Raw genomic sequence first — 15,320 nt, forward strand, 5'->3', positions numbered from 1 at the left:
AAAGTTGCATTATTGACCAAGATATAGCTAACACTAAGCCTAAATGTAGATAATTAAAATAAGTCTACTAATATGCATTCATTGCTAAATTGGTAGAAGCTAATTAAATGAGCTCCTCTAGTTGTTTTGACCTCACGAGTAGGGGCCTATAAGACTATTACTATTCTATTTTGGTTTCTTGTTGGATTAATAAAATGATGTTATACTATCTAGTCTGTGTGTCTAAGACTTTGAAAAATTATACTATATATTTGATATAAAATAATTCTACTCTATTTTCACTTAAATGTTGTTGTGAACCCATGTCTAGTTTAGTGCAGACAAAGAATTCATATTTCATCACCCAGAGAATCAATGATGAAAGAGCCACTGCTTATGTTCTGTCAACAATTTTAATTGGAGGCATATTTTGGTAATGTGTGATTTAATTTATTTCAATAATTTATTTACATGTTGATTTTTTATTATTGTTTGCTATCTAACTTGGTAATGTTTCTCATTAGACAAAACAAATATTTGTGTTATTTGTGTTCTATTATATCCAACTTTTATATGTGAAGTTAAATTATATATTATATTCTAAGATTAGATAGGAAACTAATAATATTTCTTTGGAATCTTTATTAGTTTCTATCATTGTTGTTTCTATCAATATTGCCTAACACAATTCCTAACACTTCCTATTATAGTGGGAAACCAAAAAAAAGAATGATTAAGTTTTCCATTTTAGGTAATTCCTTAGAGCTTAGTTGCATATCATTTCCACTTATCTTATTAATTGCATGCCCCAGGCAAATATCTCCAACATCTTTCATTAATTCTATATTTAAAAGTAACGAGCTACAAAATTAGTTATTAGTTTGAAACTACAATACAAATGTACTTAATTTTTTTCCAACAATTAGATGAGTTATGTGATATAATTTTATTTTTTATGGAGTGCTTTATGTGTAACCTAAATTTATTAACACTCTATAGATATTTAAACATAGTTTAAAGATTATATATTGTTCAACTAAAGAGTATCATTTTTCTCAAAGGCATGTAAGATACAAATTAATTATAGTTCCTCATATTAAATCTCTAAATTATTGGATCATTGATGAATGATAAAATCAGTTAATCTACAATTATTATTATCAATTATTTTATATAATATATTTCGACTTTTATTTAATAAAGAGTGTTTATAAAAACAATAATTATTGTAATACTTGAATAAAAATAAGAGATGAGAATTTAGCATGTCGGAAAACACTAAAAGGCATATGTAATAAACATAAATAAATAAGACAGCGATTCAAAGATAAAACAATGGCTCTGTAATATTATTCACTTTGAAGAGCATTTTGGGCTTGCACGGTTTAAACAATCGGATACAGTAAACAAATGAGACAGCGCAAGAGTTCAATTGAGAATAGCACAATGGCGTCTGACTTGTCCTGCATTCCCGTTGAGGACATCAATTGTACCCATCTTCTCCATTGATCTTCCAAACTCGTTAAAGAACCAGCTACTAGAGTTAGAATTTGAAGATTCTAGTGCAGAGTCTATGAATGAGTTTGCCTCAGCATCCGTCACAAGCGCAGCATCTGATGCAAACAGACTGTAAAAAACAAGGATAGCTCCCATATCAATCTGATAGATGTAACACATAACAACACAATGTGTTGTCGCACAATAAAATATATTATATTTCATTCACTGGTTTGCTCATATCAATTACATTACATAATGTCTCTATTTATAGAGGTCTTCAATCATTTCTGAAAACATCTAAATTAGCCAACAAAACACAAATATATTTTTCTAGAATTATCTATGACTTCCAGAACTTTACCTAACTCTATTGAGCAATTTCTAGAATTTTGTATTACAACTTTACATTCCATTTTAAGCGAAATTACACATTCCAACACTCCCCCTTAATTTCAACATCAAATGTTATTACATACAAATTCCAAATCATTTTTTTTTTCCTAATGCCATAATGTCATTTTTTGACAATCTTCACATTTATTAATGTCTTTGTTAATACATGCCTATCGCCTGCCTCATCTACCAAAAATGTTGATAACCTTTTTCTTCTTTGATGCCTTGCTATAATTTTCTTCCCAATGGTGTTGTATTTCTTCTTACTCTTGAGCATTTATACCTAAATAAACCTTTGAGCATATCAACCATTGATCCATAACTCCATCCAAAATCCATTTTAAAGCACTTATCCATACAAATATTTTTACACTCCTTATTCCAACAAATCTTTTTACTATGACTCTTTAAGACAAAAATATTACATAGATGAAGATCCCAACATTTGTCTTTTGTGTGTCCTTTCCTATTACAATTTGAACATTGCATATATTTTTTACCTTGAACAAATTTGTTTGAACTAATGACATCATTTCTTTCATTTGTTGCATATCCTAGTCCTTCATATTGTGGTCTCACTATTGGTAGAATAGATTCTATGATTCCTTGTTCATTTTCTTCAAGATATTCCAACCAACATTCTTATCATCGGAACTAGTAGTATTTGATGCCACATTTCCACACTCTTTCTTACATTCTTTATCACAAAAAATTTCAATAGAATCATACTTTTCTAGTGGTGAATTCAAGTTATTTGTACTACATGAAATATCATATACTAATATTTTTTTCACATGTATTTCTTTCAATAATTGATTGATTTAGTTTATCCCTTAACAAGTCATTCTCTTCTTTTAGTTCTTCATTTTGTCTTCTAATTCTTCATTTCTTTTCTTAACATCATCAAACATCTTTAATTTTTCTTCTAATTTCTTCATTTTCTCTCTCCAAATCTTCATTTCTTTCCTTAACATCATCAAACATCTTATATTTTTCTTCTAATTTCTTCAGCTTTTCTTCTAAAGCTTTATTTTTTTTCTCAACATCATCAAACACTTTTAACTTCTTTTATAAAGCTTTATTTCTCTTTTTGTCATCATCATATAGTTTTAACATTTCTTCTAATTTCTCATTTTTATATTTAGCTTTGATTAATTCTTTTTTTAAATCTTCAATTTGACACAAATACTCATAATTTTGTTTTCCAACTTCTTTAAACCCTTTTATCAAATTTAAATTTGACTCTTTAACATTCATCAATTCTTTTTCCAAACTATCTTTTTTTTTCTTTACTCTTTTTTCAGCTTTCCCCATTGAAACACAAGAATTTAACACTATGATCTTCTTTCTTTTTAACAGCAATAGGAAAATTTCTCAAATGAAATTAAATAATTATAAAACTTTGCACCAAACTTTTTGTTGCCAACTTGCCCTTTGTCCTGCTCAATACTTTCTATGTGATCTTCTTCAAAACAATTATCTTTCTCATAAACAATCCTCTACCATTTAGCAGCACAACACACCTATCACACTCTGAAATTCTGCACAACCTTCAATCTAACTAGGCTCTGATACCACTTGTAAAAAACTAGGACACCTCTAATACCAATTTAATAGATGTAACACATAACAACACAATGTGCTGCCACAAAATAAAATATATTATATTTCCTTTACTGTTTTGCCCATATCAATTACATTACATGATGCCTCTATTTATAGAGGTCTTATATCATTTCTAGAAACCTCTAAATTAGCCAACAAAACACAAGTATACTTTTCTATAATTATCTATGATTTCCAAAATTTTACCTAATCTTATCAAGCAATTTTTAGAATCTTGTATTGCGACTTTAAATTTCATTTGAGGACAAATTACGCATTCCAACACAGACCCAGTTTCCTTTTCAAGCTGAGGTAATAATGGTTGTCAAATGTTCGAAAGCTTCCAGGATCTATCTCTACTAAGCTCCTGCTGTCTCCAGCCTTGCATTTTATTCTCAATTTCTTGGCATATGATTCGGCTAAGGAAGAGTTTCTTGATCCAGAGATTCTACGCGCAAAGGGTCGACAATGGGAGGTGCCGATAGTGTGCGCTCCAGAGAGCACAGAGCACAAAGAGAGCACAACCAAGTCTTTCACTGTTAACCCCTTTTCTGTGAATGAAGACTTCAGTTGCTCGAAGCTTACGAAAGGAGACGGTAAGTTTGATGCGTCCTTCTTTAGAGATATAACGCCGTCTTCCCATTGGAACACATCCTACGATTGGCTTAGAAGTAATTTCACTCTATCCAATACTAGGCAAGCTTTGGTAATTTGACCTAGGAGAATGGTCCTAGTTTTGAAAAGATAAAAAGTAAGTAATATACAATGTCCACCGCATCTCGCGTAACGAGGGCAAGAATATCTGCGCAAGACACCACTCTGGGACACTGCTTTTCAAGCTCTGCCTTTGCAGCGTCAATCACTTGAAATCCCCTCAAACTCAAATTTGCAATTGCGTCTTTCTCAGCATCATTTTTCGTTGAATTCAGCAGAACAGAGCCGTCGCATTCCTGCATTGCATTGAAAATCAAAATGGGATCGCATTGAAACTTAAAGATTATAGGCCTCCAATTATATTTAAATAAGGAAGGACTATTCATCAAAAAACTTAAAGATTAAACCCAGTAAGAAGTAATGAAATCAAAACTCACCCTGACAAAGCAATCGTGAAAATGCATCCTTAGAATTGGAGCAGCCAAGGAAGGGGCGCGAGATATGTACTTATTCACAGTGCTTCTCACTATCGTCTCCGCCTTTGGGCAGCTCCTTTGGTAGAAATCCAACTTCAGTTCTGATTTTCCAACGATGGAAAGAAGAGGAAGAAAGAGCTCAATTACGATAGGCTTCTTGGTCGACATCGTGATAGCTTTCTTCTCGGTATCAATTTGGACCAGATCAAATAACAGTAATCCAAACAGGTAGCAAATAATGATTCTGTCTCTGATGTGACGGGAATCACTGAATTTATAAGAAGAGAAGAGAAGAAGAGCAAGAACTAAATCACGTCAACTTCCAAGGCAAGGCAATCGGCAGAGACATGCTAGATGAAGGGATAAACAATGGCAGACTAATTTATTGTTTTTCTCTACCCCAACGTGTTTCTATGGAGATATGATTTGGAATAATTAGGTGCACGCCTTTCTGACTGCCCATTTTCTAGTATTTGTCTTTTCTTATATTCTTGAAGAAGCAACTCTGGGAAGAGTAGCAGCACAGCATTGTATTATATTCATCTCCTTGCCAGCTAACCACGCTGAGATGGCCTTTTGTAGCAGTCACATACTTAGATCCTAAGGTAGCTACTCTTCTTCTTATCCAGGGGAATAATATCTATGAATTGCCATCGCAGCTTTATTTGGTACAGATACGACTGTTTCATTTAAGGAAGGTACTATAATTTTAGCATGCTTTTATTTTACTGCAAAACAGAATGTTGCAACGCGCATGAACTGTTTACCTTTGAAATAACTGTTTGGTAAGACTGAAAATCGTTGTATGCCGTCACCTTTAGGGCTCATTTGGTCGTGGGCATAGGAACGGAGAATAGGCATGTAATATTCGGAATAGGAATGGCTATTCTAATAAGAGGTATTTTTTGGAATGGGTATAAGCTCATTTTAGAGGCAAAATGGAAATACGTATTCCTATTCCCTATTCCAAGTGACGAACCAAACAGAAAATGGAAAACGTATTCCAACTTTTCTATTCCTATTTCAGCAACCAAACGGACCCTTAAATATCACACATTAAGGGAAAAATTAAGGCCACCTTTAAGTATCACACACTAAAAAAAGTCAACATTGACTATTTAACACTTTTGATCTATGAATTAAGCTTAATGTGTGATGTTTAAGCCGTTCCGTTGAATGCTAAGGGATACTTGGACAGTATATTGAATCATCGAACAAGTAGAAAACCCATATAGATTGCGGAAGACAATAAAAAAAGAAGAGCTGCATGCAGCTGGAGTGCCTGCCTACAATATTTTTGTTATCTTGTGTGTTAGTGCATCTTTGAATATTTGTTTTCTTTGGTGTAGCTTACGGCTTCCTTGTAGTGTTTTCTCCTTATAGGCTGAATATCAATCTAACTAAGCTGATGTATAAAAAATTGGATTAGGAATAGAGAGTCGAAATTGGAGCATGAGGTAAACTTGAATAGTAGCCATTACTTTGAATAAAATGTATTAATGGAAATCTATTTTACCGTAAGCTTCGAACTAGAGCTTCAAAATTGATATTCTAGTTCTTAAAAATATCCGTATGTGCAGTAATTTGACGGAGATGTTCAAATATAGTGAGTTTGAGAAAGGATACTTTATAAAAATGTAAATATGGATAGACGAGTTCAAATGACAAACCAATAGATAGAAATTCTGACAAATTCTAATTTTTCTTTCCTTATGTTTGGCTTCTTTTGATTTCGTAAATGATTGCTGCCGAAAATCAAGAGACTGGTCCTGATCAATTGCTTGGAGGACGATATGATAAAGAGAATAGAATAGAATAAAATAATTTTAAAAATTCAGTTCGCTCTTGAAAGATGTCACTCAATAGTATGAAGTTTAAGGTTTTTCAACTCTCTCAATTTTAATTAACTTGCCACAAAAATTAATATCGTTATTTCTTTTGGCTTTCACTTTTACATTTAAAATACTTATAAAAGTAATAATATTTCTTTTGGCTTTCACTTTTAAATTCAAAATATTTATAGAAGTAATAAAATTGTCACTATTTTACACTGACTCATTTTGATTCTCACTTATATTACAATTCTTAAACTCATTGAATAAAACATCAAACAAACCTTGTAGATTTTTAATTTATTTTTCAATGCACATACTACCTTGATATCATGAATATCTTATGTAACCTTAGTTTATTTTCCTCAATGCCTATAGTTAGATTGCAGATTTTACCTTATCATATGCATAATGATATAGGATTATACAATTGTTATATTTAAAAGCTTGTAGATCCACATAGATGTGCAAACAAACTTTATGAAATGGCTAACAACCTTTAACCATAGTAATAAATGCAATGAAGTCCTGATCTAGTTAAGTACAGTAAGATACAAGATGAACCCTTACAACCAAAATAACATCAAGTCCAATGACACAAAGATAAGATCATGAGCAATAACACCTATGGAAAATCACTAGAATAAACCAGCAAAAACTAAATTGCACAATAAAAACAAACTAAAACCCAGGAGCAACAAATTAGGCAAGAAAATTAATAACAGAATTCTAGTCACTACCAATCAACTTTGTAGTAGATCATTGATCTTGACATGCCTAAGATCTAGTCAGACTTTCAAATCAAGAATGATGGCATTATTCTTGATCCAAAATATCATCAATCTAGTTTTGATAAAAGATACCCTTTTCCCATTCAATGGAAATAGAAGGAGGGTACATCTATCCTTGATAGATTCCAATCCATTTTAGAAAACACCAAAAAGTGGCTGAAAATTAAAAGCCTAAAAATGGTTAATCTAAAACTGGGTTTGGATTGTGGAAGTTTTGGTCCTCTTCGAAGGAAGTCATAGTTGGAAATTATAGATAAAGATGCAGCTTCTTTTTTTGATGTGAAGAAGTCTCTTAAATTCAAGCTAAAGGGTGGAAAGGGACTTAAATCATCTAAGATCCATAAATAGGTCCATAAGTCATAAGAGTCAAAGGAATAATTAAAGGAAGAATCAAATGAAGAAGATGAGGAAGAAGAAGGGGATATGATCATATCTCTCCCAAGATCTGGACAAACTCATGAACCATCCATGCAAGAACCACCTTTTCTAGATGAGATGGATGATGATGTGGATTCATTTTCCATTACTTTCACATCTTAATTCTCAACTTTAGAAGTCAATACATTGGCTCTTTCTATATCTTTGATAGCTCCTATTTTAACAAATGGTCAATATGAACATTGGGAAGTGTGTTCAAAGATATTCTAACTCTCATAGAAGGTCAAGTTTCTCAACTTGATTTTTCTGACAAGTTTTGAGTTATTCATGATGGAATCCTCTCATCATGAACCTATGAATTTAGTTTTGTGAACTAAATCTTGGTTAGTTACAATCAAGATTCAATCAGGATCAATGCCAATGGTCTCCACTATACCTATTTCCACATATGAAAAATTTAGTCTACTTACATGATTAAGAAGAATCACAATGAAGAGAAGGAAAGTGGTTGTACTCCCTGATAACCTTCTTGTAAAGGAAAAAATTCAAAACCTTTGAAAGATAAGATTGTTTCAAGGATCTTCGTCGATTATGAAAAAACTATGTTTATAGAGGTCATTGAGCCACTAGTGGACAAACTTGTTGAAGAGTTTACTTGTTCTAGTTATAAGTTCACCAAGGTAGAGACCATAAAGCAGTCATGACTTGGTTGCTTGCAGGATGTTCAAGATACAATTGCCAATGTATCAAAGAGTAATCATGAATTATGGGAAAATAAAAATCAACTCAATCATGAGGTTTCACATTTAAATGAATTTATTTGGCAACAATCTTCTCAAAATGTTGTTGTTATGTCTCAAACATCCAAGGAAAGAAAGCTAATGAAAGCTACCAATTCTTGGATAGCATAAGTCATTTTTAAAGAAGTCCAAGCTATTACAAATATGGTTAAAATTCTTAGACACATCAAAGATATGGATGAAATGGAGCAAGATTTGATTTCGTCTTTCACTCATGAAGTTGGTGATTTGAAATGAATTCTCAAAGACCGGGATGAGATTTCTAAATTTGATTGAGATGCAATGGTTCCATGTGACATTCTTCCATCTTGTGAAATGTTTTTTAGATATCAAGAAATTATGGGCAATAAAAAGGAAACATTGAAAAAGATGATAACAAAGTTGTAGGTAGCTTTTGGAGATTGCCAGGCAATAGAAATAGAGATCTCATGTGACTTAGAGAAAATGGGATGTCAGATTCTTGATGAACATTGTAATCTGATTGCAGTTGAAAGTATGACTTCAGAATATACAATCAGGGCCAATACTGATTTATATTTTGAAGATTTTTTGTTCTCACACAATGAAGAAATTTTCTTAGTATAAATCTTTGGCAAAACACTTTCAAGATTCTCTAGCAGCAAATTCTAAGGTTGTGCAATTAGCATATGCAGATGCATAAAGGATAAAGGTAATATCAAAGATAATGGAGATTTATGATCTTCATACAATGCATGATGCTATCATCAAATTCATGGAACTAAAGAACAATCTTTAAGATTTTTATTTTATATTTATCAAAAATAATGTATTGCATAGAAAGATGCATTTAAATGTAATGTGAGTTGCATGTAACCCAATAATTTTTTTAGTTAGACTTGATCAAATTTGGTTGAATTGATTCAACTTTTCCCCCCATCTTTTCTCAACTCCTTTGCCTATATAAAGGAGTGCCCTCTTATTATAAAATCATCTCTTATTATATACAAGAGAGCTTTTAAGAAAGTGTGTCAGTAGATCTTTGATTATGTAGCACTATTTTGATAAAAAAGTGAATATAAAGGAGCAATTGAAACTGAACTTTGATTGAGTGCAATTGTTACTTATGCAAATTAAATGCTTTTTTTGTGATTTGCATATGTTATCTTTGGTTCATGTAATCTTGTGTTCTTGATAATTGAGTATAAAATGAGATAAGAAGCAATTGGAGCCAAAGATTTGACTAGGAGCAATTATAGAGATATATAGACTAGAAGCTTTGTCTATAGCTTATATCTCTTTCTTGATTCAAAAAATTAGTAGAATATATTTACTTTTTGAAGTCCTTGTGCCCTATTAGTAAAGATTTTTCATATAGAAATACGAATAGACTTAGAACCAAATATGTACCTCTAACCCTACCCATTGCTCACTCCATGAGTAAGTGGATTCCTTCTTGAAAGATAAGAGGAAGGAATATTAGTAACACCTTTTTCCAAAAATATCTCAAATTCTTGCATACCATGAGTTGATCCAAGGAACGGTGAGAAGAGGAGCTTTCCCTTTTAAGGTAGGAGAGACTTTATCTCAGATGTTGTGGCTAGTCATCCTATTTTGCGACTAGATTTTACGCAAAACTATCAATTGCAAAATATTCACCTAACAAGTTAGCTACTTAATATTTGATTATTGCTCAAACAAGTTGAACACACACACACACACACACACACACACACACACACACACACACACACACACATTTATGCACACAAATATGTGTGTGTGTGTGTGTGTGTGTGTGTGTGTAAATTATTATGATCTAATTATTATGATATAGTTTAATCAAATCATATTGTGGTCATGTCATAGGCTATATAAGACATGGATTATACTGATCATAATATGATTAATATTACAGTCATACACAATTCTACAACACTATTGTGGACTATGCATTCATGGTCGAGATTCATGAATAGTTGAAATGATTGTGATCAAGCATTTACCATAAGGAATCATCATAGGAGATCAGGTTCCTCCCATATGCAATTAAGTGTTATGGTTTGTTAATTAAGTTGATGAAGGGTTGTCTCATGTATAGGCATGACCCTATAGGCACGTAGATTCATGTCTCTATATAAGACATGCCCATTCCTTAATGTTTATATGTTGACTTAAAAAGATCTCTTGGAAACACATCGATACCATATGTGAATACCTTTGATCTACAAATACATATTCACCTACAATACATAATAGTAGTCAGTGTTATTTGATTGAAGATTCAGACTCATGGAAAATATCAGAATACATATAAAGAATTGAACATACATTTTTGTAGTTGACCGAATTGAAGAATTCATAAATCATCTTATATCTCTGCTACTATTGTTGAAGAGAAAATTTTGTAAGCATCCACTTTCATAGTAAAGTAGACAATAGAATTGAAGGTTAAAACTCTACCACAAATCCTTTTTCCTTAACAACAATTACTATTTCTGCAACATAATGCCTCTTCTCAGGACCCACCATGTGCGCAATCCTTGAACTTGCTTAAAACATCTCAAATTTTCTTCATTTGGTCTTCTAGACACTCCATGATTCTTCTTGACCTTCAAACAATCTTCACCATCTTGAACATTCTACACAACTCTTTGGCTCTCTTTCACATTGCATCTCTATCACCTTTTTTATTCGTTGACTCTACCTCACCTTCATTCCATCATGCTCTAGCTTTGCAGCTTCGAAGAGGAGTTTGTCCATCTCATCTTGGTTTTTTCAAGCGTATCATAGTGCTTTGATCATACTCTACCATTATCAATTTTCTAATATCTATCTATTGGCCTTATTTTATAATGTATGGGCATACATGCTACTTTGCAAATGAATCACATTGTAGCCATCAAAAGAAGCTGCCACTAAATTGATTAATCTTACTACTAAGTGATTGAGATTGGAGGAGTTCGCTATAAAAGTTGAGCATATAAACAAAAGGATAGTTTTAAGCTGACAAAAAAAATGTGAAAAATAAAAATCACAACCCTAAATAATTTCACTCAACTACCACTATTGTTGAGTATCATTTTTATTTAGCACCAATGGATGTCGAGTGGCAGGAGGGTGCCAAGTAAGCTCAGTACAAGAGGAAGCTGAGTGAACTTGGAAAACAAAGGCAACTCAACACAAGTATATGCCAAGTGAGCTCGGTAGCGAGCAATGCTAAGTGAGCTCGATAGCCATTACAAAGTGATACTTGGTAGAAGAGGATGCCGAGTGAGCTCAGTAATAACTGCAGAGAGAACTGATTGAAAGAAAATACAAAAACTTGGCAAAGCCCAAACTTAGTGTGTTGTATACAAAACTTACAACCTAGATTTTTCCACCATTAAAACTATAAAGCTTTCAATAATAAACTTCTCAAATGCAAAGATAAATAGAAGAAGAACAATAGATTTTAGTATGCCTTTTTTCTTGCTTACTTTCTATTTAAACATGATAAAACTATTATAAAATCTAGGAGAATTTGTCTTCGACTAGAAAACCCTAAAAAACTTCAAACTGGTAAAACCTAAAAAAAACATTAAACTTGCAGCTCTAATGGTTGCATACAATAATGCCTAGAGCAATCACAACTTCATAGGACACATCCAATAAATAACAAACTTATAGAATGACAAGAGGAAACATGTGCAATTGTAGACATGAGAACAACCTTCTTTTTGGCTTCTGAATTCTAACAACTAGATCTGTTGATCGATTTCCTTCACAACTCTATGCACTATAATTCTTCCAACTCTCTAATCTGCTAAACATATTGAATGAATCAATAAACATTCATTTTGTCTCCCTTCAAAAATTTTTCCCCCTCTTTTCCAAATTTGAAACTCACCTACCGAGCATTAATATTTTTGATGCAGTTAGGGTGGTAGGTGGGTGTTTGGCTCCAAGGGAAAATGATTATTTGCATTTAATATTTCAACACTCCCCCTTTCTCCCGAGCCAAACAAAAATAAGTATTGCTCTATATCCAAATCAACTACACCAAGATAGTCTCTCAGGTGTACAAAATTTCCAATGCATAATGGTTTAGTAAAACTGTCTGGTAGCTGCTACTCAAATTTGTAAAATTCTATTTTGACATCTCTATTCTCCACCAACTCTCTGATGAAGTGATATCTGATCTCTATGTGCTTGCTTCTACCATGGAAGACTAGATTCTTGGATAGTGTAATTGAGGAGATGTTGTGACAATAAAATGTGGTTCCATCGTCTTGCCTTTCATTCAAATCTATCAAGATCCTTCTTAACCAAATAGCTTGACATGCTGCTACATTTGCTACTATGTATTCAACCTCTACTATAGATTGAGCAACAACAAGTTTCTTCTTGGATGCCCATGAAATTGCAACCGATCCCATATGGAATATGTATCTAGAAGTGCTCTTTCTATCATTTGAATTTTTAGCCTAGTCACTATCTGTGTAACCAACCAACTTGAATTCATTTTCTATAGTATAAAAAATTTCAAATCTCTTTGTACCATTCACATACTTTAGGATCCTCTTTCTCACTTGCCAATGAGAGTCCTTTGGTGTTTCCATAAATCTAGAAATCAAACTTACTACATACATTATGTCTAGCCAAGTTGCAGTCAAATACATCAAAATTCTTGTTGGCGCTCAAAATTGACTTTGTACATGGCTGTCAGTTTGTACCCCACTGTTGAGTTAATGCATAAATGGTGTTTAATGTTTCTAATACCTTCCATTTAGTGCGTCTACCTATTCCATGAAGTTAAATTGACATCTTGAGTCATTTGGCGAAGTCTTGTTTTGAAGCAAATGTCAAATCTGTATTTTCACCTAAGTGTCAAAAAGCGACAGGAGGCCTTGTTTGCATTTGAATATCCTGTACCTAGAAATGTTTCATAATTTTCCTCTTTGGGAATATCTAGTGTCCATACTCAAGAATCTATGTTTCAGATTTTGAGTCGTTTCGAGTTTGTTTGACTAGGTTTTGAATACCTCAAAGTTGGTAGTTTACTATTTTCATGCTTTTGCAATTAATTCTGAATACTGGGAGGCCCTATTTGACGTGCTATTAATTTTGACCAGTTGACCAAAATGTTGAAATTATTTGTGTGTTCCATTGTATATGTCAGACACTTGTTAAATTTCAATTTTCAAGTCTTGACGAATCTGTTTGATCAATTTTCAAATGCAATTCTAAATGCAATTTGTATCTTTTACTGGTGTCTGTATTTGAGGATAGTTCAGTACCCATGTTCGTGACATTATAACTCCTAATCTGTGATTGGTGAGATTGAATGGACTATACCACTGTGTTCTCCTTCGAAAATACTTTAAGTATGCTAGTTTTTAGGTCTTGACGAATCCGTCTGCACACTTTTCCAGGTCAATTCCATTCGCAAAAAAAGCTTTCTGTCAGTGTTTCCAGTATACATTTTCTGAGTAGCCTACTTTGACTGATCGCCATTTGCGTCCTATTATTTATCATGAGCCCAAATCACAGATTCATGATGTCCTCATGAAAAAGAACCAATGCCCTAGTTTTTGTCCTTCCATGTGCTCATTTGCTCAGTTTTTGAAGCTGATCTTAAACCTAGTTTACTACTTTGTAATGTGTTTATTTGCAGGTAATTCTAAGAAGGAAACTTTAATGGAGAATATCATTTGACTAGAAATTCATCATGAGACGAGGTTCAAAAGGTTACAAGAGTGCGGAGCAAAGACTCAATGTATTCAACTTCAAGGCATGATCAGTTGATCTAGTTAGTTTTCAAAGCCAGTCAATGGACCTCCTAACGCATATTTGACAGTTGACTGTACATTGAAAAATGAGTTTTAAAAGTGGTTTTTAGTGGTCGAACTTGAATCTAATTAGTATTAGATGGTCAATGGATTAATTTTGAGTATCCATTGTTTGAAAATGAAAAAAAGTTTAGCCGGACCCGTTTCAAGGCCCGACTAAATGCTATCAGACTAATGTGATGATTCCTAGCAAGGTTGCTATTGTGTGTCGATATGGAGATGTTGGAAATGGTTTTGTTACAGCCATGAAGGCTGCCGGAGCTAGAGTCATTGTCATAGAAATTGACCCAATTTGTGCTCTACAAGCCCTAATGGAAGGTATCCCTGTTCTCGCTCTAGAGGATGTGATGAGCACTGCAAATATCTTTGTTACAACAATAGGAAACAAGGATATTATTATGGTGGATGACATGAGGAAGATAAAGAAAAATGCCATTGTTTGCAAAATTAGTCATTTTGACAACAAGATTGAGATGCATGGTCTTGAAACCTTCCCTGGTGTTAAGAAGATAACAATCAAGCCTCAGATAGACCGATGGGTGTTCCCTGAAACAAACAGCGGTATCATTATCCTTTCAGAGGATCATCTCATGAACTTGGATTGTGCCACTAGACACCCAAGTTTTGTCATGTCTTGCTCATTCACAAACCAAGTAATTGCTTAGCTGAAGCTTTGCAATGAAAGGAAAGAAGGCAAGTATGAGAAGAAGGTATACGTGTTGCCCAAGCATCTGGATGAGAAGGTAGTTGCACTACATTTGCCCAAGTTGGGTGCTAGACTTACAAAGCTTTCTGCCGATCAAGATTCTTACATTAATGTTCCTGTTGAGGGACCTTACAAGCATGTCCACTACTGATACTGAGCTAAGCATGATTATCTCATGGCTTTTTTGTGAAGAGGTGTTTTTATTATATCAATTGGAGCATAAAATAGTTTTGGCATCTTCATTATTTTTCCATAGTGAGTGATTAGAGTACTTCCTCTGAATGACGTTGAGTTGTGAGTCAAAATAAAAGATAAAGCCACAAACCAGTTGGAAAGTAGAAGGGCAAATCCTACATGAAAAGGAAGGCATCTCTTAAATGATGAAACTGCAAGTACATAAAAAGAACATGCCATGAA

At 33.1% G+C, this 15,320-nt stretch overlaps 1 protein-coding gene and 1 pseudogene across 1 annotated transcript; one reads left to right on the forward strand and one right to left on the reverse strand.

Annotated features, from left to right (window-relative positions):
- Nucleotides 1-1,407: 1,407 nt before the first annotated feature.
- On the reverse strand, nucleotides 1,408-5,468 carry LOC149533905 (peroxidase 1-like). Its single transcript, XM_089805924.1, has 6 exons — nucleotides 5,337-5,468; nucleotides 5,132-5,247; nucleotides 4,569-4,875; nucleotides 4,242-4,427; nucleotides 3,764-4,131; nucleotides 1,408-1,606 (listed from the first exon to the last, which is right to left on the reverse strand). Exons 1-6 carry the CDS (start codon nucleotides 5,466-5,468, stop codon nucleotides 1,408-1,410), a joined length of 1,308 nt encoding a protein of 435 aa, XP_089662050.1.
- Nucleotides 5,469-14,076: 8,608 nt separating this feature from the next.
- LOC149533906 (adenosylhomocysteinase 2 pseudogene) lies at nucleotides 14,077-15,054 on the forward strand (annotated as a pseudogene).
- The last annotated feature ends 266 nt before the right edge of the window (nucleotides 15,055-15,320 follow it).

This window comes from Cupressus sempervirens, chromosome 10 (genome assembly GCF_028749045.1).
Source record: "Cupressus sempervirens isolate cs-2001-9-10 chromosome 10, ASM2874904v1, whole genome shotgun sequence".
NCBI lineage: Eukaryota > Viridiplantae > Streptophyta > Pinopsida > Cupressales > Cupressaceae > Cupressus > Cupressus sempervirens.

What these genes read in the sequence shown, in the direction of transcription:
- LOC149533905 (XM_089805924.1), bottom strand. Translation starts at nt 5,468, where the DNA reads ATGCCTATTCTCCGTTCCTATGCCCACGACCAAATGAGCCCTAAAGGT. An exon ending in TTGCAACATTCTGTTTTGCA is followed by an intron (nt 5,248 to 5,336) that starts GTAAAATAAAAG and finishes GGCAATTCATAG; the next exon opens with ATATTATTCCCCTGGATAAG. An exon ending in GATGAATATAATACAATGCT is followed by an intron (nt 4,876 to 5,131) that starts GTGCTGCTACTC and finishes TTATAAATTCAG; the next exon opens with TGATTCCCGTCACATCAGAG.